At 43.3% G+C, this 27956-nt stretch overlaps 2 protein-coding genes and 1 long non-coding RNA gene across 3 annotated transcripts in view; 2 read left to right on the plus strand and 1 right to left on the minus strand.

Annotated features, from left to right (window-relative positions):
* The window catches only part of ARIH1 (ariadne RBR E3 ubiquitin protein ligase 1), a 58564-nt gene extending 40949 nt beyond the window's left edge, over positions 1 to 17615 (plus strand). Inside the window, exons 6-14 of the mRNA XM_081839006.1 lie at positions 2633 to 2699; positions 4080 to 4186; positions 4542 to 4584; positions 5192 to 5263; positions 6419 to 6549; positions 6854 to 6911; positions 7712 to 7972; positions 13046 to 13158; positions 14465 to 17615. Of these exons, the coding sequence (XP_081695132.1) occupies positions 2633 to 2699; positions 4080 to 4186; positions 4542 to 4584; positions 5192 to 5263; positions 6419 to 6549; positions 6854 to 6911; positions 7712 to 7972; positions 13046 to 13158; positions 14465 to 14549 (937 nt within the window). The 3' untranslated portion in view covers positions 14550 to 17615. The remainder of the gene's footprint in view (positions 1 to 2632; positions 2700 to 4079; positions 4187 to 4541; positions 4585 to 5191; positions 5264 to 6418; positions 6550 to 6853; positions 6912 to 7711; positions 7973 to 13045; positions 13159 to 14464) is intronic.
* Positions 16864 to 20267, minus strand: LOC309329017. The gene is made up of 2 exons (XR_014151020.1): positions 19925 to 20267; positions 16864 to 17765 (listed from the first exon to the last, which is right to left on the minus strand). It is a non-coding gene; the product is annotated as an uncharacterized lncRNA (long non-coding RNA).
* A 2649-nt stretch (positions 20268 to 22916) lies between these two features.
* Positions 22917 to 27956, plus strand: part of BBS4 (Bardet-Biedl syndrome 4) — a 38078-nt gene continuing 33038 nt past the window's right edge. The window contains exon 1 of the mRNA XM_081839029.1: positions 22917 to 23054. Coding sequence (XP_081695155.1) covers positions 23031 to 23054 — 24 coding nt within the window. The 5' untranslated portion in view covers positions 22917 to 23030. The remainder of the gene's footprint in view (positions 23055 to 27956) is intronic.

A 27956-nucleotide genomic window follows, 5' to 3' on the forward strand; every position in this document is an offset into this window, starting at 1 on the left:
CAGTTCCTGTTTGTAGTCATTAGTAAGTTCCTCTGGGACCTTTTTTGGCAGAACAGCAGTAATACATAAAGTAATACAACAATGCAATAAAATGCTATATTGAGGGTTTCTGGACTTAACTTCTGCAGTGAAGATTAGGGGCCAGGCAGGCAAAAAATAATCACCACCATCTTTTGTACCTACCAGATTATTTTTGTGTGTGGACACTTGTAAACGTGAGGAGGCTTATCAGTATCAGAAATGCAGTTCCTCAATCACAAAACATGATTTTAACTTTGAATAGCTGTCTACTAATGGAAAAGGAATTCTGTTAAATGCATGCCTGCTAGTGTGTTCTAACACACAATTTTAAAAAGCAGATTGCCATCCCTGTGCTTTGAAAAATGTATTGTTTGGGTTTTTTTTTTTTTTAGTATTGTTGATACCCTTTGTCAGCTCTGATGTAAGACTAACTCAGTTTGGCTGCTCCTCTCGCTCAGCTATATTTAACTTTACCTAGTGGTGTTTGAATTTTCTTGTTCTTCCCTCACTATACCTTTTCCCCACACTTCTGTGTTGCGTCAAATGGTTAACTTTAAGGCAGGGATTGTCTTTCAGCTGCTTTGCCTTTTGTTGAACGCTAGCAGGAGGCAGCATGTGACACAAGTGTTCCAAGGTTTGCACAAGCACCCTGTTATCTTCTGGGCTACGTTTAAAGTGCTAGTTATTGTTTTATATAGCAATTGTGCAGCTTGGCCCCAGTCTATCTTAAGTGTCTGTGTTCATATGAACCCCAGCATGCTTTTTTCAACGTCTTCCCAGGAGGCCCAGACTGACTTCAATATCTGCCTGTTAGGTTAGTTGGGACCAAAGTGTAGCTTTTTGTGGTGGCACCCCTGGCTTGTGATTCCTTCCATAACTCATAGAACTGTAGAGTTGGAAGGGACCCCGAGGGTCATCTAGTCCAAACCCTTGCAATGCAGATGTCAATACGCCGTCTCCCATCCCATGCCAATGCGCTAGCAGTTTTATTGCTGTGCCACTAGTTAGGTATTGTCATGCATGTAAACTCCTTAGAGGTTTTATTTACAATTAAGTGGTATGCAAATTCTGATAAAGAAAGAAAGAAAGAAAGGCTTAGCCTGACAACTAAAAATATTTATTTGGCTGATACCTAGGACTTAACCCAGGACAACATAAAAAACACTTAAGTACAGTGGTGCCCCGCAAGACGAACGCCTCGCAAGACGGAAAACCCGCTAGACGAAAGGGTTTTCTGTTTTGGAGGCGCTTCGCAAAACGAATTTCCCTATGGGTTTGCTTCGCAAGACAAAATGTCTTGCGAGTTCCTGCGGGTTTTTTCCCCTCCCCCCCCTTTTCCTAAGCCGCTAAGCCGCTTATCAGCTGATCCGCTGATAACCCGCTTATCAGCTGATCCGCTAAAAGCCGCTAAACCGCTAATAGCGCTAATCCGCTAAGCTGTCAATGAGCTTGCTTCGCAAGACGAAAAAACCGCTATACGAAGAGCCTCACGGAACAGATTAATTTCGTCTTGCGAGGCACCACTGTATACATCTTTCAGAACCACCAGGGGCTTCAGTATGGCATGTGCAGGGAAGACATGCTGCAGGCAGACATGGCACGTATATTTCCCTGTACTTGTCCTTTAAAGCAACAAAAGTATTGTAGGCCATATGCCACAAGATGCCCATTTGCAAAGCTGCTTGAGTTAATCTCCACAGTAAAAATTTTACTTAGTAGATGGAATAAATAATGCAGATATTGGGAGCTGTGTCTAGTATACTTGTTTTAGAGCAGAAGTATCTAAATAAAGCTGCAAAGCATATGCTAAACATCACTGTCAGAGACTGTCACTAAATACTAAACGAAAGTTTGATCTTTGTTATGGCTCTTCATTTATCACACTGTGTACTACTTTGGATTATTGCCTTCAATAATGCATGAAACCTACATTAAAACATTATTGTTTTGCAGTATATGGTTATTTACAAAAAAAGTCTCTTAAATATTTGATTGGTGTCACCAGAAATCTACAGGTGTCTGTTTTAACTTTTGATGATAGGTTCTGAGTGGTATGCATGTTGCACTAGTTAGTGTCCGTTTTTCATTTTGCTTATGACTTTGCAAGTACAGTGTTGTATGTCCATTCACTAATTTACATTGGGATGGAAATCAAGATTAAACATTGCCTTTGTGTTCTGGGCTCTGTGAAGGAAATGGTTGCAGGCATGCCAACAACTGAGTAGAAATAAGCAAAACATATTATCTGGGGAACAAGAGAGCGAATAAAATCTGGTCACATAGAATCATAGAATCATAGAGTTGGAAGAGACCACAAGGGCCATCGAGTCCAACCCCCTGCCAAGCAGGAAACGAAAACAGTGGTGGTTTTGTTTGGTTGTTTTTTTTTAAGCAGGGTATTAATTCTGCTTTTAAAATGTGTGTTTGCCAAGTAAAAATACAGCATGCCTTAAAATTGTGGGGGTAGGGGTGGGGAATTACGCAGTCTGCGAAAATGATTCTCCTTGCTCACGGCTTCTGCCAAGCAATAAAGCTGATGTAGCAAACAATTTCTGGACTGCCAAAAAATGAATGTTCTCAATGAAATGTTTTTTCTCCCTTCTCTTCTTAGGCGCCTCATCACAGATTCAAAGGTTAAATTAAAGTACCAGCATTTAATAACTAATAGTTTTGTAGAGGTGAGTGTTATGTTTCAAACTATGCTGAAGAGACAGGCTGTGATTTGAGGGCTTTCGCCCATCTCTTTCTTGTCTTAGCAGGCATTTACATGTATTCATGGTGGGGGTGGGGGTCAGATTTTGTTCAGTTGTTTGCAAAGGTTGCTTCCCCCACCCCAATTAACAGGGTTGATCTTACATAGGCTCATACTGATAGAGAGTGTTAAGCTTTTTGTTAATAGGTGGCATGATTTTAGCTAGAATGCTGCTTCAAATACGAAAATACTTTAAGCTGGAACGTTGCTTTATAGCACAGCATTCTGCAGCAGAAATTTGAAATCCCAGTGCCTAATGTAATGGCTATAGACAGCTGTTCAGGAGATTAAAGAAGGTAATAGTTGTTAAAGGCACATTGCTGATTATGTGCCAGGTATTTCAAGCACTCGATTTATAGTCCTTTGAGAACAACTAGGCACAAACTTTTTGTGTCTTCATCAGAACCTAGAGCAGGTACTTCTGAACTGAATCCAGTATTACTGTGGGGTGCTACTTAAGCAGATCTGTTACAACTTTAGAATTGGTGAACCTTTGAGGAAACACAAAAACAGCCTTGCTGTTGTCCCCTCATTTGTAATAAAAGGATTTTTGAATTCAATTTGTGGAATGCCGGTGAAGCCTAAGCTGAAGAGGACTGAAGAATCACAAAAAGCCACATGTGACCCTCAATTCAATCTTCGTTAATGTGCCTTCACTGGGGTGACGCTAAGCCACAAAACTGCCAGGTTCTCCTGAGCAGACAGCACATGTGGGCGGCCCATATGTGAACATCACGGACCTTTGGCCCCTAAAAATTAAACCACTTAACATGAAAGATGAGCCATTTCTAAAACTACCTTGTCAAGCTACCTTGCTTATTTTTGAGCTGGAATTGAGATTTTTAAAGCTTTGCCAAAGGGAACAAAATACTTTAGGATGAATGGGTGGCTGTCTTTTAGGCTTAGATTATGACCTTTAGAGTATCTTAATTTGCTTTTGTCGTCAGAATGGATTTTCTTCTAGGTTGCATTTGTAGTCTTGGTGACAGTTGGGAAGGTTGGTGGGGGACTAAATTGATTATCTGGAGTTGGTTCTATTTAGAAGGTCATCCTGGGCAACATTGCCCCCCCCCCATCTCATTTTATAACGGATTCTGTGAAATTGGCTTGGCGTATTCTGCTTGGCTGTTGGTGTGGAGGGACAGGGTCTATAGCAAAATGAGAATTGTGGCATTTTCCTGTCAAGATGAAACAAAGCTTTGGCTAAAAGGAGACTTCTGGGGAAATGGAAGGGAAATACCACACTTTGATATCTTTAATTCTGGTCAATTTCCAAGTAAGATCTGGTAGCTTTTTATTTTTGCAGTGCAATCGGCTGTTAAAATGGTGTCCTGCTCCAGATTGCCACCATGTTGTTAAAGTTCAGTATCCTGATGCTAAGCCTGTTCGCTGTAAATGTGGCCGTCAGTTTTGGTAAGCAAACATTTCTTGTGTTGGGTTGTAATGATTTTGGATTACTTACCACTAAGCGGAAGGTGGCTCCTGTTTCTCTTCAAATGACAAGTTGCCTTGGTAGGCCTAGCCATGCCGACTACCAGCAAGCCAAACACTGTCCGTTTGGGATCTGATAAACTTGAGTGTCTTTGCTTCCTGTCTGGGATTGAAAAATTGAGGTTCTCAGGTACCCATCAAGCCACATTACCTTGCTGGTATAATGTTTGGCTTAGGAGGTAACAGTTACAGTTGCTTGAATTAGAGCAAGCCTCTAAATTTTTGTGTTGCATAACCATAGACTGTGTAATATGTATAAATCTTTTTATTTTTACAGCTTTAACTGTGGTGAAAACTGGCATGATCCTGTTAAATGCAAGGTGAGTGTCTATGGCAGAGTGCTGGAAAAGTAAACTAGCCTTTCTGCTTAAATATCACAGTTGTAGTGTTGTAAAATACTTCGATGATAATTAGCAAGCTATTCAGACATCTTTGCCATGGTTACCTGTTTAATTTCCCTTAAGTTGTGTGTAATTCACCCTGAACTATTTGACTCTGGGTAACAAGTGTATGAAAGAATAGTCCATCTTGACTGTCACAACAAAATAAGCACTCCTCCCCTTAGTTCAGATCTTTTATTTCCACCTAGAGGATATTTGACACAAACATGAAGAATAGTCCATCTTGACTGTCACAACAAAATAAGCACTCCTCCCCTTAGTTCAGATCTTTTATTTCCACCTAGAGGATATTTGACACAAACATGAAGAAAATCATAGTTGTAAGAGATATCCACGATACATAATTATTTGAAGGTTTATTTTGGAATCCTGATGTGTTATCTTGGAGTGTTGGATCTGAATGGGCAAGCCTTGCTTAACAGGATATGATATGTCCAGTTCAGAGGAGCCTGTGAGCCATGAGGTGCAGATGCACATTTTTCACTTCTTCTCTTGTTTTACCATTCTTTTTTCTCTCTCCTGACAGTGGTTAAAGAAATGGATTAAGAAGTGTGATGATGACAGTGAAACTTCAAACTGGATTGCAGCAAACACAAAGGTTTGGTAGCATCGCATTTCTCTTTAAAACATGCCATATTGGCCCAAATATAAGCTGCACCTTTAAAATTCGGAGGCTTGGGAGCCGCGGATGGGCTGCACACCTTTGCCCTGTGCTCCGGGGGGGGGGGGGGGCTTTGCCAGCAAATATAAGCTGCACTTTAACTTTTCACAATCAGAATTTGGAAAAAAAAGGCTTATATTTGGGCCAATATGTTAGATGCTCAAAATTTCACATTTGCAGAGCTGCTTTTCCCTTACAAAAACATAACTGTCAAATCCTGAACTTCCATTGTGAGTAGTGAGGGGTAAGTCCTCCATGTAAATAATGGGCTGTGTTTTCCTATCCCCCCCCCCACTTCAAAGTTCACAGTGAAGCCAAACATTACCACCAAAAGGTACAACAGGCTTCTGTCTAGCTCTACTTAAAATGAGGCTTTTAGAGCTAAATTGAAGGGAGGTGCCAAATTGGCAAACATCTCAGTACTTTATAGATTGAGAAGTACTTACATGTGGTTTGCTGAGTATAGGAATACAGAAAATTGCTTTAGGCCAAATCAGACCATTGGTTCTACCTAGCTCAGTATTGCCTATGGAGACTGACTGTGGATGTCCAGAATTTCAGAGTTTGGCCATTCCCAGCCTTTATGTGGCGATGTGAAGGGTTAGACCTATTACCTTTGGTTTGCAAAACATGTGCTATTTCACTTCACAATGACCCATCCCTTTAGTATGTTCATTCAGTGCATGTGGAACCCAGTCTCACTGGACTTAAATCAGTAGATCTAGAATGTGTTTAATATCAAGTGTCAAAGCTGAGCGTGACACACACACACACACACACACACACACACACACATGTCCCACTACTTGCAAATGGCTTCCTATCTAAGCTATCCCATGAACTGGAAGAAGTGCAACTTTTCCTGGCATTGATCTGTTATTTTGTGCTATTATATTGCTATAAGACTACCTTTTCACTACATTGCTAAGGCAGCAGTGGGAAGCCAGCTGACAGCTGAATGTGTAACCAGAAGAGCCACTATTTCAAATTCTTTGTAACATCACAAAGCACTGTCTGCATCCCTCCCCATTTTTTTTAAGTTGGAAGACACCCACTTTTATTTCTTTCCACCACTCTTCATACCCGTCACAGGAATGCCCTAAATGCCATGTGACCATAGAAAAGGATGGAGGCTGCAATCACATGGTCTGTCGGAACCAGAATTGTAAAGCAGAGTTCTGCTGGGTGTGTCTTGGTCCCTGGGAACCTCATGGGTCCGCCTGGTAAGTTTAAATGAATTCCTCCCAAGCTTTCTTTATGTGTCTAATTGTACTGCCATGTTTTGTTTCTGTACCCTGCAAAAATAATTTCTGTGGGAGAAAAACACAGAGCAGTAGCTAGTGCATATGTCTATACTTCTTAGGGTGAGAAAGGTCTGGGCTGTTTCTTGTTGAGCCTCTGCTCAAGGTATCAGAGGGGCTTATTATGTTTACAGTTATGTACTGACCAAAGAATACTTGGAGCCTCAGAGCGGCAAAAACAAAAGAAGTTCTGGAATCCACTATGCTCATAAAAATCTTTTTTCAGGTACAACTGTAATCGCTATAATGAGGATGATGCAAAGGCAGCAAGAGATGCCCAAGAGGTGAGTCCATAACTCTTGGTGACCAATATTATCAGCTTCAGTAAGATGGTTTGGCTTAGCTTTTCACTGTGCTTGCATTTTCCAATTGAGCACTGCTAGCTTTCAAGCTGAACTCCACAAAACTGTTAGACTTTGACACAAGAGGCTGACCCATTTTGTTACTGCTTCCTGATGTTGTCCTGGCCAACTTGTAAAACTATCCAACTTGGGCACTGGAAGCAGTAATCTGAGTATGAATATGCCCAACCCCATATCCTACCAGCCAAACCTTTCTTGGCAGTTGCTTATTGCTGAAAGAGGTTTTCTACCAGATTAATTTCTGTATGGATATCATTTCTATCTAGGCAGTTTATTTCACCATGTTGCACTTGGGCAGTTTTGCCACAGAACCCACTGCCAATAAGACCTCTTCTATGTATTTATATGGAAAAATAAAAATGTCCGTTCATCACATGACCGGGTATATGCAGTTTATCAGGTCCACAAATGTGGCAAGTAGAGAATTGCAACAAAATGAAGTATATCCTAAGTCCCTGTTCAGGGCTCCATGATCCTGTAGCACTGTTTGGGGATTGCAAGGGACTCTTTGTTTTCTTTTCCACCTGCTTAAAACTCTCTCTTCTGTGTCACATAGTGCCAACAAGATCAGACTCAAAGCAAAAGGAGTACTGTGGGACTTTGAAATAAGAACATTGTCTTGTTGTGGCCACATTGAGGCCCCTCATTTACAGGGCAAGTCAATCTGCTATTACTCTGTTTTAACTATTGATTTTCTTTTTCCCTAATGGGAATTAACACAGCGATCCAGAGCAGCCCTGCAGAGGTACCTCTTCTACTGCAACCGTTACATGAACCATATGCAGAGCCTGCGCTTTGAGCACAAACTCTATGCCCAAGTCAAGCAGAAAATGGAGGAGATGCAGCAGCACAACATGTCATGGATTGAGGTCCAGTTCCTGAAGAAAGCAGTCGATGTTCTCTGCCAGTGTCGTGCCACACTCATGTACACATACGTCTTTGCCTTCTACCTCAAAAAGAATAATCAGTCCATTATCTTTGAGGTAAGGAGAGTTTACCAGACATTTTTTTAACCCAGCTGTTTGGTCCTAGCATAGCGTAAGAGTCCTGTAGGATCAGATCAAGGCTTATTTAGTCCAATATTCTGTTCCCCTAGTGGCCAACCAGATGCCTAAGGGAATCCCACACATAGAACATGAGCTCAATAGTCCTCTTCCAATCCTTTTTCTTAGTAACCAGCAATCCAGAGCCTTATTGCCTCAGATTCTGAAGCTAGTTATAGTAGCTGTTGATGAGTAGCTCGGGTTATGTTGTCTGCGTTTTTTCAGTTGATTTAGGCCGAATCTGATGCGCTGAATCCAAAAATCCCATTGGTTTTGCTCAATCAGGTCAAGTTTTTGAGCTATGGCCACATGTCGGTTTTTTTACGTTTTTGTACACATGTATGCTTGTGTGGGTGGGACGCGGGTGGCACTGTGGGTAAAACCTCAGCGCCTAGGACTTGCCGATCGTATGGTCGGTGGTTGGAATCCCCGCAGCGGGGTGAGCTCCCGTCGTTCGGTCCCAGCTCCTGTCCACCTAGCAGTTCGAAAGCACCCCTAAGTGCAAGTAGATAAATGGGTACCGCTTTATAGCGGGAAGGTAAACAGCGTTTCCGTGTGCTGCGCTGGTGCAGGCTCGCCAGAGCAGCTTCGTCACGCTGGCCACGTGACCCGGAAGTGTCTTTGGACAGCCCTGGCCCCCAGCCTCTTAAGCGAGATGGGCGCGCAACCCCAGAGTCGGTCACGACTGGCCCGTACGGGCAGGGGTACCTTTACCTTTACCTTTATGCTTGTGTGGAGCATTTTAGAAGAAGTTGGTGGGAGTAAAATGCCATGTCGAATAATTGTTTTGATTGGAAATGATTATTTTAATGACAAGAAGTATTCAGGTCCGATAGTTCTGGGTGATTATGTTGAAAAGGGATCAGTTTGAAGTCATAAAACCTCGAAATCGTCCATAAATTGGTGCAGCAAAGCATAAGGTTGGGGGATCCAAACTAAGTTAATCCTGATCTTCAATCAGCACGTCGTCCTGCAGCTCATTGTGGTGAAATTTCAGTGCCTATCTTCGGAGAACTTCCTGACATTAGTGACGAAGATGCCTCCAGTGTTGAAGGACATGAAGAAGAAGAAGTGGTTCTTGAAGATGATGCTCCACGTCCATTTTCCCAAAAGGAGTTGAATGATCTAGTTCGCGACCTCAGCTTGTCAAAGGACTCTGCCGAACTGTTGGCATCCAGATTGAAGGAAAAAAACCTCCTCTCTGACAGTGCTCGCATCAGCTTCTTCCGCAACAGGCATCAAGAGTACCTCCGTTTTTTCTCGGAAGAGAAGGACTTGGTGTACTGTGCAGATATTGCGCAGCTTCTGCTCAAGCTTGGAGTGCCACAGTACGAACCCAAAGATTGGAGACTGTTCATTGACAGCAGCAAGCGATCACTGAAATGTGTTCTGCTACACAACGGCAACCAGTTTGCCTCTATACCCCTGGCTCACTTGAGTACACTATGAAGCTGTGAAGTATGTGCTGGAGAAAATTGGTTACGATCAGCATAAGTGGTTTATTTGTGTTGACCTGAAGATGGTGAACTTTTTGTTGGGACAACAGTCTGGCTTCACCAAGTACCCATGTTTTCTGTGCATGTGGGATAGTAGGGACCGTGCTCAGCATTACACGAAGAAGGACTGGCCTGTGCGGGAGGAATTGGTGCCTTGCAAAAAAAGGAACGTCATCAACAACCCTCTGGTGGACAGAGACAGAATTCTCTTCCCACCGCTGCACATCAAGCTCGGCTTAATCAAACAGTTCACCAATGCTCTGGACAAGGATGGTGACAGCTTCACTTACTTGTGCCAGGCTTTTCCAGGATTGACCATGGAGAAGTTGAAAGCTGGCATCTTTGACGGTCCTCAGATCCGTCAGCTCATCAGAGATCCAGAGTTCGGAAATTCAATGAACGAAGTGGAACTGGAAGCGTGGAAGGCATTTGTTCTGGTAGTGAAGAACTTTCTTGGCAACAATAAGGCCAGAAACTACGCAGAACTTGTCAACAATATGCTGACTGCTTTCAGAAACCTGGGCTGCAACATGAGCGTCAAGATGCGCTACCTATTTTCACATATGGACCGGTTTCCTGAGAACCTGGGTTCAATGAGTGATGAGCAGTGGGAGAGATTCCATCAGGACATGAAAGAGATGGAGACCAGGTATCAGGGTCGCTGGGACGCAGTCATGATGGCTGACTACTGTTGGACTCTGAAGAGAGACCTCCCTGCCACTGAGCATTCCAGGAGTTCCAAGAAATGGAAGTTGAAGCCCTGAAGTTTGAAAAATGGTGAAGCAACATGCAATTTACGTGTACTTATCTTTATCAATGCCCACCATTCAGTTTACAGTCAACCTGACCTGATGGAGAGAAACGGATGCCATTTCCTGAATCAGCAGTGCAAAAACACCCTAAATCAGTTGTAGAAATCTAGACAACATTCAAATAGTAAAAAATTGTTACCCAGTGTTATGGTCCATTGGATGAGTGACTTGTGCAGCCCCTAAATTGGACTTTCTGTAACAACTATGTGATTTTTTTCCAGGGGCTTTGTAATGAAGGCCTTTTCTGTGATGGCTCCAGAGTTGTGTAGTCCTGTCGGCCACGAACTCTGTATGTGTTCCTTAGTTAAACAAAAACAATTTCATGCAAGTGCCTGGGGTGATTGGCAATATAGGCTTATTAACTTCGTTGATTATTTACCACATCCCACTTTTCAGCAAAAGCATCTGCAAGTGATTTACAACTTAATACAATGGCTCACTTCTTCGCAAACAAGATAGGGGTGGGCATACATGATGCAAAACAGTGGGTCAGGTGTTAACGTACATACATACATACATACATACATACATACAGGCATAATTTTATATGTATGCTGCCTTTTCACAGATCAGACCCTGCTCAAGGCTGTTGACAACAGGGAAAAATACATAACTAAAATATAAAAGTAGCCATAAACAATAAATAAAACATTAAAAATGCACAACCAAACTGAACAATTTTCACATTAATCGTAAGATTTAAAATAAATATACAAAAAACCACACACATCAACAACAGGGGGGGGGGGTTCACAGCAAAACCCCACAAACAATTCTCCAGCCCAAGAGTCCCTTCAGCAGCCTCAACATCTTTTAGCTGGAGTCAGTCTGGGCCCCACCCTCCCAGGCCAGGTGAGAAAGGCCTGCAAGGCAGACAGCAGGTCCTCCAGGACTCCTTGACAATCTGCAAATCACCAGCATTCTACTGATAGAACCTGATTTGTCTGCTTTCTGGCCTGCCCTGACTAGAGACATGATTAGGAAAGAATGGTGGAAGAAGTAAATGCAAATTCAGCTTTCACAAAACTTGTGTAATGAAATTATATAATGACCAGGTGGAGGGTCACTGCAGGAGGCAGTTCAGAGAGGGGAGGAACACAAAAAGACAGCTGTTTCTAGTTTGTTCTTTGTTTTTATGCACTTTAATTTCACATTGTTGTAAGCCACCTTGCAAAGTGTCCCGTTGAAGAATTCCCATAACTATTCAAAAGTCAAAAGTTGTGAAGTTTCTTCAGAATGGTGGGAATCAAAGTTTGTTTTAGAGATACATAACTTGTCAGTAGAGTCTCCTTGCCTTTTGAATGCCTTCTCTAGGTAGGCCTGCTTGGTACCATCATTTAGGAACTAAGCAAAGTGACAGCAACAAAAAACAACTACCAGATTTAGCTCTTTTGTTAACTTGTAGCAGTTTTGATTTTTACTTTCTACTCAGATAAACTTACTGTTTTAGTTGGTGTCTCTACAGCTTATTTTCTTTTTTATTGTATTTTAATACCTTATTACTTTGTTATGCACTCTAGCAATATAAATTTATGTTTATATTGTCTGCCATATTGAGTCAACATGAGATCCCATTGTATCCCAGCATAAACAAAAAGTTGCTTCTTGATCTTAGGAACCATTGTGCAAAATTTGTTCACGGTATCTTAAGAGGTGTCCAAATGCATAGTGAACAGAAAAACCACTTTCCAAACACATGCAAATAAATAAAACCACTTTCCAAACACATGCAAATAAATAAATTTCAACTTGCTGTATTACCAAAAGTGCAGTATAGGTACGTTTTGGAGTTATAAAAGGAAGTGTAAGCAAATTCACAATTTAACAAGTAAAAATTGTCTCTCATTTCTTCAGCCTTGCCACAAAGGCAATCTTTAATATTAGATTTCATTTCCTGTGGGATATCAGAACAGGAACAGCCCAAAAATGTAAACAGTGTTGTCCTTGCTACCTCACCAATTAACAAGTGTAGGGGTGGGGCCCACTTCTAGGAAACTTAACAAATGCCACAAATGGTGAGTGGAGTCAGAGACAAATGTGTGTGGAGTAACTAATATAAATTTTACCTTATTACAGTGTTAGTTTTTACATACCCACCCACCCAATATGCCTCCATCCATATGAGCGAGAGGCATTATCAGACACATTTTAGTCAGGTGAAAACACTCAGTGATGCTGTAAAGCAAGATCAGTGAGAGGCATGAGCTGGTGATAATTTTGAGAGCCAGATAGAAAGGCCTGGTTGGTAAATAGGTTTTTTCCTAGCTTATAAAATGCAAAATAATTAACTGCTGGAGCCAATTATAATATAGCTTCCACCTGACTTCCAAGACAGGAGCAGTGAATTGGTCACATAGATAAATGCCCTTAAAAATTGTGATTTCTTAATGGGAAAGAGTAATGGCTGTTGGTCAGAAGTCATGATTGCCCAGAATAACATCTACTTGGTTTGCAGCCACAAGATGGTTTTGTCTGTCATTAGTGCTATAGAAGGTGATGGTAAGTTTTCCAATACGTTAGTGTGTTTTCCTGCCTGCTATTCATACAACCAAATGAGAGAACCGCTGTAAGACTAGGAAAATACTCAAAGTAGGCTTCAATGAGTATTTGCTAGCAAAAGGGATAAATTCCATTCATGTGGTGATTCTCAATTCAAGGAACTGCTTAAGTTTATTAAAAGTGTGCCTTGTATTTTGCCTGCCTAGAATAATCAAGCAGATTTGGAAAATGCTACCGAGGTCCTTTCTGGGTATCTGGAGCGAGATATATCTCAAGATTCACTGCAAGACATAAAGCAGAAAGTGCAAGATAAGTACAGGTATGTTCCTTGTTCAAAACTGATGGATTGTTAATTCATTTCATGTGCCAGTCTCTTAGGCATTAAAGTGGCTTAACTTACAGGAAATGGCTGAGAGAGATTCTGCTGCTTACTCCCAATACAATCTGTCGTGGAGGGAGGCTAGCCAGCTAACTTTCTGTGTTGGCTTTCAACCAGATCGACTGCTGCTGTTGAATCAAGCAGCTGGAGACAAACAGCAAGTTGCAGCACATGGGAAAATCATGCCCTGTTTACAGGGGCTTCTTGGCTGTTAACATTTTGAATTCTTACCTAGCAAGCGAGTCCTTATTTTTTTGCCGGCTCTTGAGCTGAAGGAGGCCACTGACCTCAGGTTGCATGAATATGGTTTTCTGTTGCTTTATAGGACATGATCTTGCCTTTATGAGTGAATGAGAAATTGGCACATGGCACTGGTTTTGTGACACAGTTGTGCCTTAACGGTAAAGGTAAAGGGCCCCCTGACCATTAGGTCCAGTCATGACCGACTGTGGGGTTGCGGCGCTCATCTCGCTTTATTGGCCGAGGGAGCCGGCGTACAGCTTCTGGGTTCGTGTGTCCAGCATGGCTAAGCCGCTTCTGGTGAACCAGAGCAGCGCACGGAAATGCCGTTTACCTTCCCGCCAGAGTGGTACCTATTTATCTACTTGCACTTTGACGTGCTTTCGAACTGCTAGGTTGGCAGGACCAGGGACCGAGCAACTGGAGCTCACCCCGTAGCGGGGATTCGAACCGCCGACCTTCTGATCAGCAAGTGCTAGGCTCTGTGGTTTAACCCACAGCGCCACAAGGGGGGTCACAAAAGGTAGTTTTTACACCTACAAGGCATGGTTCCTTTAGTGGGTTTCCTTGGGATAACATTTTTGCAGATGAGGGGTTTAGTTTAGTTTGTGTTGCACGGGAGGAACACTGTCTCAGCCTACAAAATTCCAGGTTGTAAATATTGTGCCACCCTCACAGTTAATAGGCTCCACTTTTAAGAAATTGGGCCAAGACCCATGCTTAGCAAATACAGCTTGAGTTCAACTGTCATAGCAGTAATAAAAATAATGATTATATGGTAATAGGTCCTGCCTGCTCTGCTTCAGCGCATAATCTCTCTCACCTGTAAAATTATCCAGATGGGAGGCCCTTTGTCTCTGTTTCCATTCTGAGCAAGGTAAAGGTAGACATTCCCACTGCGAGCTGCTGTTGGCTAAACTATTTCCGTGCTGCCTTGAAATGCATTGTGTGTGAAATATTCAGCCTTTGTTTTCTTAACTGTAACTGTGCGCCCTTCCCCTTGCAGATACTGCGAGAGCCGGCGAAGGGTTTTGTTGCAGCATGTGCATGAAGGCTACGAGAAGGATCTGTGGGAGTATATTGAGGACTGAGACTGGCCTGCATAAAACGAACTCTGAAAACCTTTTACCATCTAGAGTGCTCATGCAATTAAAGCAAAACACACACAAAAAGGGGCACTACGCCTATTACACCGCTGGTCTGTAGTACCGGAATTCTGTTTTTGTTAATGGAAAAAAATTTAAGTAAATTATATTGTAATAAAAAAGGTAGATAAACCATTGTACAACAGTATTCTAGGTGGCCAGTAAGTGTGACAGACGCACTAAGAAAAACAAAACAACCCTCCAACTTTAACTTGTAATGTAGCTTCATTCTCCAAGCTGACTCCCCTCCCCTCCTTCTTTCTCCTATGCGTATTACAGATAAAACTTAAAACAGTTTCTTGACACTGCTTTTCATGTCCAACCAGCCATTTTGATGTACTTTGGTATGAGATTTTCCCCTCCCTCTCCCCTTCTCTACTCTCCCCTCCTCCCCCCCCACATGCACAAGTTCATGGGTGAATGTTGTTTGGCTTATTGTAAAGAGGATTTGGGGCGGGGGGAGGCGGGGCACACAGCAAGGAAAAACTTTGTATATGACTTTTAAAAAAACAAAGAGGACAACACAGTATTTTTCAAAATTGTATATAGCGCATATGCATGGACAAAGAGCAAGCGTGGCACGTGTTTGCATAATGTTTAATTACAAAAATATTTATTCTTTAAAAATCTTCAAGATGATGTCTATTTGCTGTGCATTTTTCTTTCATTTTGCTTTTTACCTGAGATTGGGATGGGGGGGCAGTGTGTGCTGCTGTAACAAATCTTTCCCTTTCCTTCTCTCTCTCTCTCTCTCTCTCTCTCTCTCTCTCTCTCTCTGTTTGAGAGATTTTGATTTCCTTCTTCCTCCTCCTGCAGCTCCTTTGCAACTATTCCATGGTTTGGGTGTGTTCATTGCTGGCAACGGACACCGTCCCATTTGCACTTCAGCTTCTGATGCAAACTGGTTTACCTTGGTGTGTGTTTTTAACGTTTGGAAATGAAAGTGTAGTGATTCTGGCTGCTTTGTCTTTTTGCTCAGAATAGCCATCTCTCTTGTCCATTTCCATGCATGTCCAACATTCACCTTACACCTGGATCATCGTCATACATAGGAAGTGTTAGGAATTTTCCTCTGTGGATTGAAGTGCTCAAATGGAACATTCCTTGTTGCTTTGTCTTGTCAGTTGTGAAACACCGAAAAAAGGGAGACAGAGCTCCTCCGGGTCACGGTTTTGCGGCTTGGTTGTTGGAAAAAGTGCCTGATACAGCAAACACTCCATCTAGTTGCAAGGATCTGCAGTCTCTGAAGTCATTGGGGTATTTCCCCTCTCTCCCCACCCCCCCCACCCCAGTGAGAGGGAAGAGTTGAGTTTCATCTACACAGTCCTTTTTTGTAATAAAAGCTATGATAAAGCACCACTTGGAAGCAATTTGTTTAAAATCTGCTCCTGCGTTGTGTGGGTACTTTTCCACGATGGCAGTGTTTTACACTTTCAAGTTGAGAGAGAGAAAAAGTAGATCTGCTAAAGCGGTATTTAAAGCCAGCTTCTGCTGCTCGTTCAAGTAGAGATTGTGGCCCGGATCCAAAGATCTGCTCAGCTAGTTCCATGAGTCCCCAGTGATGGTTTGGCTTGTGTTTCCAGAACAGCAGCCTCCTATGTCAGCTGGCAAAGACTTCTGAAAAAAAAAAGGAACTGCAGCAAGCATGTGAAATATTTCTGAGCCCCTGCTCTTGAAAAGAGTAATAAGATTTTGCTGAGCTCTTGGGTTAATCTAATGCTGCCTAGCTTGTTTGTTGAGCGGTACAATAAGAAGCCGAGCTTTGCATCTGTTCATACATAACTTGTTTGGCAGGGCTTATTTAGTTGCTTGCTGCCCATCTGCAATGTCCCAAAAGCTGAGTCGGGCAGAAGCTATAGAGGGAAGAGGAACTTCAGCTTTGACTTGGTAACATTGCAGTGGAAGATGAGTTCTCGCCTTCAGTGGGGTGTGAATATTTATTCAAAGAATTCCACTCCATTAAACTGAGTGGTGCAACTGTTGCTTGGATACTTCTCCTTCTAAGGCTTTCTGTCATGTCTTTTACTATGCTTTTGCACACTGCTGCTCAGACTGAATTTCCAGTCTAGTTAAGATTTCTTTTCCATGTTCTTTTAGCATCTTTGCCTAGAACTGGGCTGATTGGAACAGGTGGCCCTGCTGTGTGGGTGTGTAAATTGGATGAATGTGTTCCATACTTTCAGCATTTCCCCCAGATTTTTCTCATTTCCAAACACCTTGCTCTTGCCATACCCTCCCCCCGTCCATTTTTTTTTAAAAAAATCCAAAACTGTATATAAATCTGCTGTATCTTCTGCTCCTGAGGATCGTACACTTAATTTTGGAAAACTTTCTAAAACTCTGTGGGCTTTGGAGTGAGATCACTTGAACAGAAGCTCTTGTAAAGGCTTGCTCATCAATCCTAGACAGTTTTCCTCCTCCTCTCCTTTAAACAGTCTCTTCTTTCCTTAAAAAGCAAATACTTGGCAATGAAGATGCTACTCAAGCTTTGGTTGGTGCAATATGCTTAAATAATGGTTTGTGTTGACTTTATCATGGGCTAATTGAATGAGGGCCTCTAGCCACACACAACAGGAGAGCAGAGCATGGTCTGTATTTAGCACCCACCCTCTTTCTGTTCCACCTAATTCACTGCAGCTGTTTGGGGTTTTTTTTTTTTGTAGTGTATGTATCAGACAGTCTTAATTTTCAAAACCATTTAACCCTGAAATGTTTTAGTACAACTGCTGTGTTAAAAATCAGTTATTGCGTGAGACAAGAGCAGTGCTCTTTGGAGAACCTTTCCATGGACAGGAGGGTTTTGTTATTCAGCACTTGGGGGTTGGTATGACAATCGGACTGGGCTGTGAAGGACTGAAGACTTGTAATCTTCGAATTTTTCCATCTAGAGAGCACCTCATGCTGTGGAAATAACTGTTATTAGACTTCATTGTAACTGCTGGACTGTTCCGTGTTAAGGCTAAACAGAGGGAGAGAAAGTGTTCCTAATTCTAATAAACTTTTATTTTGTTATTTCATTAGTTTTTTTGTGTTTGCTTGCAGTAATTTTGTCCTCTGCTTCTAAATTGGAGCAGGCATCTCCTGTCACTGCCTGGTTGTTGTTTTTTAAAGAGCTTGCTGGGTTGGGTGCTCCATCTCTTAAAGTCAGAAATGCTGACAACTCTAGTAGTAGTAGTAGTAGTAGTAGTAGTAGTAGTAGTAGTAGTAATAATAATAATAATAATAATAATTTATTATTTGTTCCCCAGCCACTCTGGGTGGCTTCCAACAAAGATGAAAAATACATTAAAATGTCACACATTAATAACTTCCCTGAACAGGGCTGCCTTCAGATGTCTTCTAAATGTCAGGTAGTCATTTATCTCTTTGACATCTGATGGGAGGGTGTTCCACAGGATGGGTGTCACTACCAAGAAGGCCCTCTGCCTGGTTCCGTGTAGCTTTGCTTCTCGAATTGAGGGAGCCACCAGAAGGCCCTTCGCGCTGGACCTCAGCGTCCGGGCAGAACAATGGGGGTGGAGATGCTCCTTCATGTATACAGGGCCGAGACCATCTAGGGCTTTAAAGGTCAGCACCAACACTTTGAAGTGTGCTCGGAAACGTTTTGGGAGCCAATGTAGGTCTTTCAGGACCGGTGTTATATGGTCTCGGTGGCCACTCTCAGACACCAGTCTAGCTGCTGCATTCTGGATTAGTTGTAGTTTCCAGGTCACCTTCAAAGGTAGCCCCATGTAGAGCACATTGCAGTAGTCCAAGCGGGAGATAACTAGAGCATGCACCACTCTGGCGAGGCAGCCCACGGGCAGATAGGGTCTCAGCCTGTGTATGAGATGGAGCTGGTAGACAGCTGCCCTGGATAAAGAATTGTCCTGCGCCTCCATGGACACCTGTGAGTCCAAAATGACTCTCAGGCTGTGCACCTGGTCCTTCATGGGCACAGTTACCCTATTCAAGACCAGGGAGTCCTCCACACGAGCCTGCCCACTGTCCCCCAAGAACAGTACTTCTGTCTTGTCAGGATTCAACCTCAATCCATTAGCCGCCATCCATCCTCCAACCGCCTGCAGGCACTCACACAGGCCCTTCACTGCCTTCACTTGTTCCGATTTAAAAGAGAGGTAGAGCTGGGTATCATCTGCATATTAATGGACACCCAGCCCAAACCCCCTGGTGATCTCTCCCAGCGGCTGCATGTAGATGTTAAAAAGCATGGGGGAGAGGACAGAACCCTGAGGCACCCCACAAGTAAGGGCCCAGGGGTCTGAACACCCATCCCCCACGACCACTTTCTGGGCACGGCCCTGGAGGAAGGAGCGGAACCACTGTATAACAGTGCTCCCAGCTCCTCTAGACGCTTAACACATTTGTCTGACTCCACAGTGAGACATCTGCGGACCATTTTAAGGGGCAGAGGCAGACACAAGCGTGTGATAACAAGTTAGGAAAACTTCCCAGCTTAGGGAATAGCTAGAGAATGAGCCAGATGGTAGTTTGGATTTGTTTCTGTTCCAGGTGGTGGGATGAAGCCACTGTTGATGTGGGTTTGTCGCCCATATGCAAATCTCAACATACCCCTCACATACACAGATGTACCGACACTCCACATGTCTGCAGCTCCACTTCCTTGTCTGTGCATGACTCTACTGCTTGACCCATATGATTTTTATCTAGCCCTTCTTCCAAAGAGCTCAGATAACACACTGGATCCCTTCCCTGTAGCTCAGTGGTGGAAAACCTGTGGCCATCTAGATGTTGCTGCACTACAACTTCCATCGTCCCTGACAGTGTCTTGCTCAAGGTTATTCAATGAGCTTGCAAGCAGAAGCTGTTGTAAAATGGCCAAACAGAACTAGAACCAACACTGGGCATTGAGGCATATTTGAGTATTCAGATATTATATTGTAGTACCTTTGCCCCTCTCTATTTCTATTTTATATAGCAATATTCAGCTACATGACGTGGTATAACAGGTCCTTACCAAAAAGACTTGCAGTAGATACAGGGAAACAAACGAGGAAGGAAGAGATGGGTGAGGAAGGGAAGAATAGGCAGTTATTTAAATTACATGTACTTTGACAATAACAGTAAAGCACTAGGATCATGAGGGAGTGGCAATTTGAGGAGGAGGAGGAGGAGGGAAGTGAGTAAGAGGGGACACTAGGAATGAAACTGTTTTGTGGCAGAAATGTGAAGTCGGTGCAACAGGCATACATAAAATATGTTTTCATAGTAGCTTCCCTCTGAAAACTTTCTCTGGAGCCCCCCCCCCGGGAAACCTTTCCCACCGATTACAGAAACTGCTCAAATGAAAAGATGCTTGCCATGATGTTTTGTAATGCGTTTTGAGGAGAGGCTGTATACTAACGATGAAGCCTTAGAAGAATGACATCTGTGTCCGCCTTTTTCTAGGCAACTAGCAATTTAACTATGACAGTGTGCTCAACACAGTTGGGGACTGTTTCCATAGAAACAGAACCCTTCTGCAATCCATCTTGCTGCTCGTAAGGGTAGAAGCATAGCTGTTTTTCATCCACCTTTTTTCATGAGCTTTTAGTCACTTGTTGCACCTGCAGTTCTGAAACTGACTTTAGGTGCAAAGGTGTTGCATCCTGCTTCTTGCCAATTTTGTTAAACGAAAGCAAAATCTAAATTTTATTGGTGTGGTTTAAGAGCATTTGCAAGGCAGCCACTGAAAAGTATTTCATTAAAAGCAATTTCCACAAAATTCCCAATGTGCTCAATAATTTATGGAATTTAGTGTTTTTAAAAGGCAGTATTTTATATAGATTTCAAATCATTACTTAACCCCTTTAAGTCTGAAGAATTGTAGATGTGCAAAATTAGGTATCAATCTCATTTTTAAAGTTCCTAGCTTACATTAATGTATGAACACAAGAATTACCAGTGCTCCAGTTCTGTGAGTGTCATGATGGGCATGATCCAGCCCACACAGTTGCTGCAGTACAAAGTGGGTGTAGCCAAACAGAATAAAATTTTACTTCACTGCTGATTCTTCCATTTTATATTTGCAATTTCCCTCCCTACTGTTCATAAAAAGTGTGTGCCCCTTTTCTACTGGGTTATGCCATAAGTGTTTTAAACTGTTCATTTGCTCCATTCAAAACTATATACTCAATTACAAATACCGACAAGCATCAATAATTCAATTTAGCAGTACCAGTAGATCTCAGTACAACTCAGTACCCAATGGGTGGGGAAGCTGTGAGCCTCCAGATGTTGAGCTAGAGCTCCCATCATCTCTCACTTTTGGCCATGGTGGCTTTGGGGTGATAGGAGCTGGGAGTCTAATATTTGAAGGGCTGCAGGTGGCTCTTCCCTGCTCTAAAACAATACCGACTTAAATGAAACATGTATCTCTTTGTGTTAAAAATCTTACCCAGATACAGTACTTTAATTCAACGCTTTTTTTTCTAAAAGAAAATGTTTAGGGGTACTCTCATTTTCCTACTCGTATTGAAATACTACCCTCAATGAGGCCAAACTTAGATTCACAAAATGCTTAGGGGTATGTGTATCCCTGCGTCCCCCCAGAAAAAAAAAGCACTGCTTAAATCTACCAGAAATATATTGTATCATTATGCATGGATGCCCATCCTTTGCCTGTGTGCATGCACATGTTTTTCATGGGACAAATGTAGCATTTCCTATTTTTTCCCCTGCATGTACAGTTAAAACTTCATACGCAAACCTGCAAGCTAGCGGCTACACTTCATTTCAGGGAACCAGCAACCTGACTGCTCTGTCCTTGTTCTCTCTAGCTGAAAAAGGGTAAGAAACGCCTTAAAGACGTTATGGTTCACGGCATATGCTGCTGTAGGCTAGAAATCACACTGACGGATGCCTGCGATGAGGCAGTGGGTGGTGAGGAGAGCAAAGTGAAGCCCCAAAAGCCTTATAGAATCATAGAATCCTAGAGTTGGAAGAGACCACAAGGGCCATCGAGTCCAACCCCCTGCCCAGCAGGAAACACCATCAGAGCACTCCTGACATATGGTTGTCAAGCCTCTGCTTAAAGACCTCCAAAGAAGGAGACTCCACCACACTCCTTGGCAGCAAATTCCACTGTCAAACAGCTCTTACTGTCAGGAAGTTCTTCCTAATGTTTAGGTGGAATCTTCTTTCTTGTAGTTTGGATCCATTGCTCCGTGTCCGCTTCTCTGGAGCAGCAGAAAACAACCTTTCTCCCTCCTCTATGTGACATCCTTTTATATATTTGAACATGGCTATCATATCACCCCTTAACCTCCTCTTCTCCAGGCTAAACATGCCCAGCTCCCTTAGCCGTTCCTCATAAGGCATCGTTTCCAGGCCTTTGACCATTTTGGTTGCCCTCCTCTGGACATGTTCCAGTTTGTCAGTGTCCTTCTTGAACTGTGGTGCCCAGAACTGGAGACAGTACTCCAGGTGAGGTCTGACCAGAGCAGAATACAGTGGCACTATTACTTCCCTTGATCTAGATGCTATACTCCTATTGATGCAGCCCAAAAAGTAAAGCAGAATAAGATGGTAGAATAGCTTAGGCAAGGAATATCTTTCCTACGACTCCCTGTCAAGACTGGTTATCAGTGCACACTTTTTAATGGTTTTAATGCTCATCGAGCCTTTTACACACGCTTCCTCGCCTGCTCTGTTTACCATCCAGCCTGATGCGAAACTCGAAAGCTAGCTCACTATGTTGAAATTATGGTTGCGCCAGTAAAGACACTGCTTTTCCCTCTTATGAGTTAAAACAGGCTGCGTACTGTTCCCTTTTTAGAATATCCCAGTGTTGGGTTTTTTTTTTGTTTAAATAGTCCTTCAAAAAACCCCAATAGTTAGCACTGTAAATAGAAAATTGCCAGCGCTTTTCCCCACGTGCACTAGTTTTCTAGCTGCAGGGATGTGGTGGGGTATTATTTTTAATAAAAATGCAAGCGGGGAATTAAAAATATGATTTCGCCCGAAAAGTTAGCACTGTAAATAGAAAATTGCCAGCGCTTTCCCCTCTTGCACTTCTATTCTAGCTGCAGGGATGTGGTGGGGTATTATTTTTTTACAAAAATACAAAATATGTTTTCCCCCCACTCCGAAGTGGTACAGTCCATTCTACGGCTGCGCGTTCTACAAGGCTTCGCTGGGAAAGGTCCATTTGCCAAAACTGGGAGGGGGGGAGGAGCTTATTATGTCGCGGCCGCGCCTTCCTTCCATCTTCCCGACAGGCCTCGCGGCGGCCGCATCCTCACTTCCCCTCTCCCGCTGACGTAAAATCCCGTTTCGTCGGGGGGGGGGGGGGGCGGGATCGAGGAGAGGCATGGTTACCGCGGCAACAGCATCCGGGTTCCTCGCGCGGCGCCGGGAACCTTCCGCGTTGTCTGGTAACCATAGCAACAAGCGGCTTGCCGGGCCTGGTTGAGCAAGTGAGGCGCCATGGCGGAGGTGGCCGTGCGACCGGTGAGCGAGGGGGTCCTGTAGTCTCGTCTCTTGCCCCCTTTGCCTTCACTCCCCGTTTCCCTCACGTTCCCCTCGGGAAGCGGTCGGGGTCCTTCCCTCAGAGCCCGCGCGGCCTGGTTGCTACCAGAAAGCCTGGCTTGGAAACACGCAGGCCGGGCAGGCGCCGGTACTCCTCTTCCTCCCCGTCACGTGTAGATATTGGGGAGGGTGAGGGGGGGTCTTCAGCACCGTCTTCCGAGGGGGCTCCCTGCTTGCTTGCCTACCCGGCCTTCGCACCCCCCAGATTCCTTCACAACGTGGCATTCCTGCGTGGCGCGGGGTTGGACTAGATGACCCTTGGGGGGTTCCCTTCCGCCTCTAGGATGTTATAATCCTTATTGATATAAGCACTGCCGGTGGCTCTTTGGCGCAGGGGTAATAAGGGCAAGGCTGCAAGCTTTTGCGATTTGCTCTGAGCGTCAAGAATCAGTGCCGGATTTACGTATAAGCTCAACAAGCCATAGCTTAGGATCCCCCGGTCTTGGGGACCCCCCCAAAAATTAAAAGGGAAAAAATCTGGATGTACGTTCCCAAAATAGAAGATAAAAAACAAATAAAATAAAACCTTCAATTATTATTTACTTATAAGCTCAACAAGCCATAGCTTAGGGCCCCCCGGTCTGGGGGACCCCCCCAAAAATTAAAAGGAAAAAAATCTGGATGTACGTTTCCAAAATATAAGATAAAAAACAAATAAAATAAAACCTTCAATTATTATTTACGTATAAGCTCAACAAGCCATAGCTTAGGGCCCCCCGGTTTTGGGGACCCCCAGAAAATTAAAAGGAAAAAATATGGATGTACGTTTCCAAAATAGAAGATAAAAAACAAATAAAATAAAACCTTCAATTATTATTTATTTATTATCTGGCCTGGTTCTAATATATCTTTACAATAGCCCTTTAAACTCGGCATCATCTCCATATTGTCAGTGGTGGGGGAAAGAGGAAAAAGAGAGTGAGTGGCCCAAGGTAATCCTCTAAGCTTTGCAGGGATTTGAACAACCAAGTCTCCCGTGCTTATGCTAAATGTTCTAATCCTTACATCAGTCCTGGTTTTCATCACATACAGTTCCCATCAGCTTCAGCCCGCATGGCCAATGGCCAGGGATTATGGGAGTTGTAGTCCAGAACATCTGGAATGCACCAGGCTACCTTCCCCTTGTAGAGAGAATATTTGAGGGGGTGGGGAATCTCAGCAGTAGCTGCAATTTATTTATTAAAGTATGTATAGTATGCACCTCATAACAAAATCCTAGGGTACAAGAAGATTTGTAAAAGAGATAAAATGCAGTGGTACCTCAGGTTACAGACGCTTCACATTACAGACTCCGCTAACCCAGAAATAGTACCTCGGGTTAAGAACTTTGCTTCAGGATGAGAACAGAAATTGAGCAGCAGCAGTGTGAGGCCCCATTAGCTAAAGTGGTGCTTCAGGTTAAGAACAGTTTCAGGTTAAGAATGGACCTCCGGAACGAATTAAGTTCTTAACCCGAGGTACCACTGTACCCCTAAAAACAATACAGAATGATGATTTTAAAGGTATCTTTTTATGGCAGTGTGCTCTAACATTAGATTTGTTAAAATAACCTCCAGTACATCACTTCAAAGGACATGATTCACTGGTGTTAATTTTTTGGTGGTCACAGCTGGAGAATATAGTTAGAACCAAGATTCTTTATGGTACATTCCAGGAATTTTAGTTGCTCTTTTAATGGTGGTTTCAGCTCAGCATTTCACGTTAGGCAGAAGGATTTTGATCTGCAAGATTGTCTTGCTCTATGTGACTATATTTGGTAGTACAGTGAGAAAGTTTTGATGTCTTGGTTGCAGAATGATTTTTACATTGGATTTTTTAAAACTAAAGTACCTTCATTATCCAGCACTGCTACATCATTGCCCCAGGTCACTATTAATTTAAAGTAAATACTTTTGTTTTTCCATTAACCGTTGCAGGCAGTAGTGCTTAAAAGCAGCAATTCTAAGAATAAAATAATGTGACATAAAGCTTTCCTCCTGGGCAGACACACATGGATCATGATGAATAACCTCCTTTGTCTTCATAGCTGTACTCTGTGTCTCAGCAGTTTGCCTGAAAGCTACAACATTAATTTATTGAATGAATTTTTGTGCTACTCTTCAGGTAAAATCCACAGGGTGGCTAAGAAAATACACTTAAGTACATAATAACAATATAAAATGTCATAAAACATTAGCAGAGGAATTAAAAGCAGATGGCTAGATTAAAGCTTAAAAAGCATGGAGAAATAATAATATCTTTCTTCATTGGGCACGAAAAAGACATTATTATTATTGGCACCAGCTGAGTCTTCCTGGACAGTGCATTCCAGGGGTCTGAGGGCCACAGCTCAAATGACCCTCTTGTGGATCACCACTTGCCTCAGGTCTCTAGCAGAGGGACTCAAAGAAGGGTGTCCAAAGAAGATCCCAGAAATCAGGCAGATGTATGTGTCCAGGTGGTGGTCCTTAATGTATCCTGGCCTTAACCAATGTATGGTTTTAAAGGTTCAGCTAGCATCTTGAACAGGACCCAGATGTTTACTCTGTGAAACTGTTTTAAGAGTAGCAACATACATCTGTCTCAGTTAGTACAAAATACAGCTGCTAGGTTACCAACTGTAATTTTTCCCAAACTGTATGTAGGCAGCCCAGCATAAAACTTTAATGCAGCTGGGACATTGTCACAACATTAAAAAACTGTGGCCGCCTGTCTTTGTCTAGGAGAGGCCATGCATCAACCTTCCAAGTGTAAGATGGTTTGTGCTGCTCCAGCCACTTGGATGTCCAAATAAAAGAACAGATAGATCTAGTAGGAATTCCAGCCTAAGAACCTAATTGTTCTGACAATGTTCCCCACCCCCAGCTTCGTTCTCCAAAATCATGAGAGAAGGTTCTCAGGTTACAGCTTGATCTTTCTGTAGTTTTTCTGGGAAGTGCAAACCAAGGGTAGCTTATGGCACAGCAAATGTATAGTTGTTTCCCTGAAGGAAAATGTATGGATCATTTGTACTAAATGAGCAACGGTTCAATTTCTAGGAAGTTGTATTTTCCTATGACTCAATTCCCCCAACCTCAGTTGGCAGAGGCATAGCAGTTGAAACTGGAATTGATTAGTTTTAAAGCTAAATGTAAATAAGTCCATAGTTAGCTTCCTCTGCTACCCCTCTTCTGGTTTTAGTGTAAAGTAAACCCAATCTAGGCAGCAGATACAATTGTCAAAGCAGGGAGTGGATCACCATGTTGTGGTGATGAGATTCACATATATATTCACAAACATGCATGGCCACTGCTCTCGACAATAGATTTTTTTAAAAAAAATAATCTAGTTTTTTTCTGTGTGCAAGTCCAGCTTCAGGCCAAAATTTCAGCACTCAAGACAGGCAGCAACTCTGTTACAACTTTAAAAGTTCTGCACACTGTCAGAATCCATATAATCAATAGCAGCAGCAGCAGCAGGATGGCAGGTGTAAGTAAGTGGAATTAATCCAATTCTGTTACTAATAATAGATATAATGCAGTCAGCAGCTTTGTGGTGGCTTTCTGTCTCCTTTGTTGATAACAGAGCATAAGCTGCATCTGTTAGGTCTTTAAGAAAAAACTGAACCATTTGGGGCTTTATAGAAAGTTTTTTTTAAAAAAGTGGTGACATGTCAGAGATTGAGAAAAGTAAACGTGCATAATGTGAATAGAGAGAATGCCCCCCTTTTTTCGGGGATCAACCTGTGAAAATTCAGAACAGTCATAAGGGGGTAGTATTGCATACAGAGCATAATAAATGTATGGAACTTGCTGCTTCGAGATTAGATGGGGGTGAGGGGGCGCCAGCTTAGATAGCTTAAAATGGGACTAGACAAATTCACCTGCTGTTAACTCTGATGGTAAATGGAACCTTTATGTTCAGAAGCAGTATACCGTATTTTTCGTCCCATAGGACGCTCCGTCCCATAGGACGCACCTAGTTTTTTTTGGGGGGGGGGAAATAAAGGAATTTCTTTTCCTTTATTCGCCCCCCCCAAAAAAAAACAGGTTGGGGAAACCAAACCAGGTCGGGGAACAGCGGGATGGCGGCGCTGTGCCTCCCCGCTGTCCCCCGAGCTTGTGGGGCTGGCCGATGTCTGCCCGAAGCATGGGGTGCTCTGCTTCAGCGCGCCCTGCGCTCCATGCAGCAGGCTGCTATCCACAGCCTAGGGAGCCCTGCGGGAACTCCCGCAGGGCTCCCCAGGCTGCGTATGTCTGCCCGGCACACGGGGCGCTCTGCTTCAGGGCGCCCACGCGCCGGACAGCAGGCTGCTATCCACAGCCTAGGGAGCCCTGCGGGAACTCCCGCAGGGCTCCCCAGGCTGCGTATGTCTGCCCGGCACACGGGGCGCTCTGCTTCAGGGCGCCCACGCGCCGGACAGCAGGCTGCTATCCACAGCCTAGGGAGCCCTGCGGGAACTCCCGCAGGGCTCCCCAGGCTGCGGATGTCTGCCTGGCGCGCGGGGCGCTCTGCTCAATCTTCATCTTAGAACTAGTCAGGACTGGCCCACCTAGCAAAGTGAGGGGGCCACCTTGAGCAGAAAGATTCACAGGGGCAGCAAATCCCAATGCATATATTTATTTATTTACACCCCCTTGTTCCTGATATAGATCTGCGCTCACCCCTTATTCCCTGGCAGAGAGGGGGGCATCATTTTGCTTTTTGCCTCAGGTGCCAAAATGTCTTGAGCTAGCCCTGGAACTATAAGTACTTGCGTTTCCTCATTTCTTACTCCCTCCCAATCTACTTTCTTTTTGTGTGTTGTGTCTTTTTAGATTGTAAGCCTGAGGGCAGGATCTTTTTGATCTGTATTGATTTCATAAA

This window comes from Podarcis erhardii (genome assembly GCF_964252035.2).
Source record: "Podarcis erhardii genome assembly, chromosome: 14".
Lineage (NCBI taxonomy): Eukaryota > Metazoa > Chordata > Lepidosauria > Squamata > Lacertidae > Podarcis > Podarcis erhardii.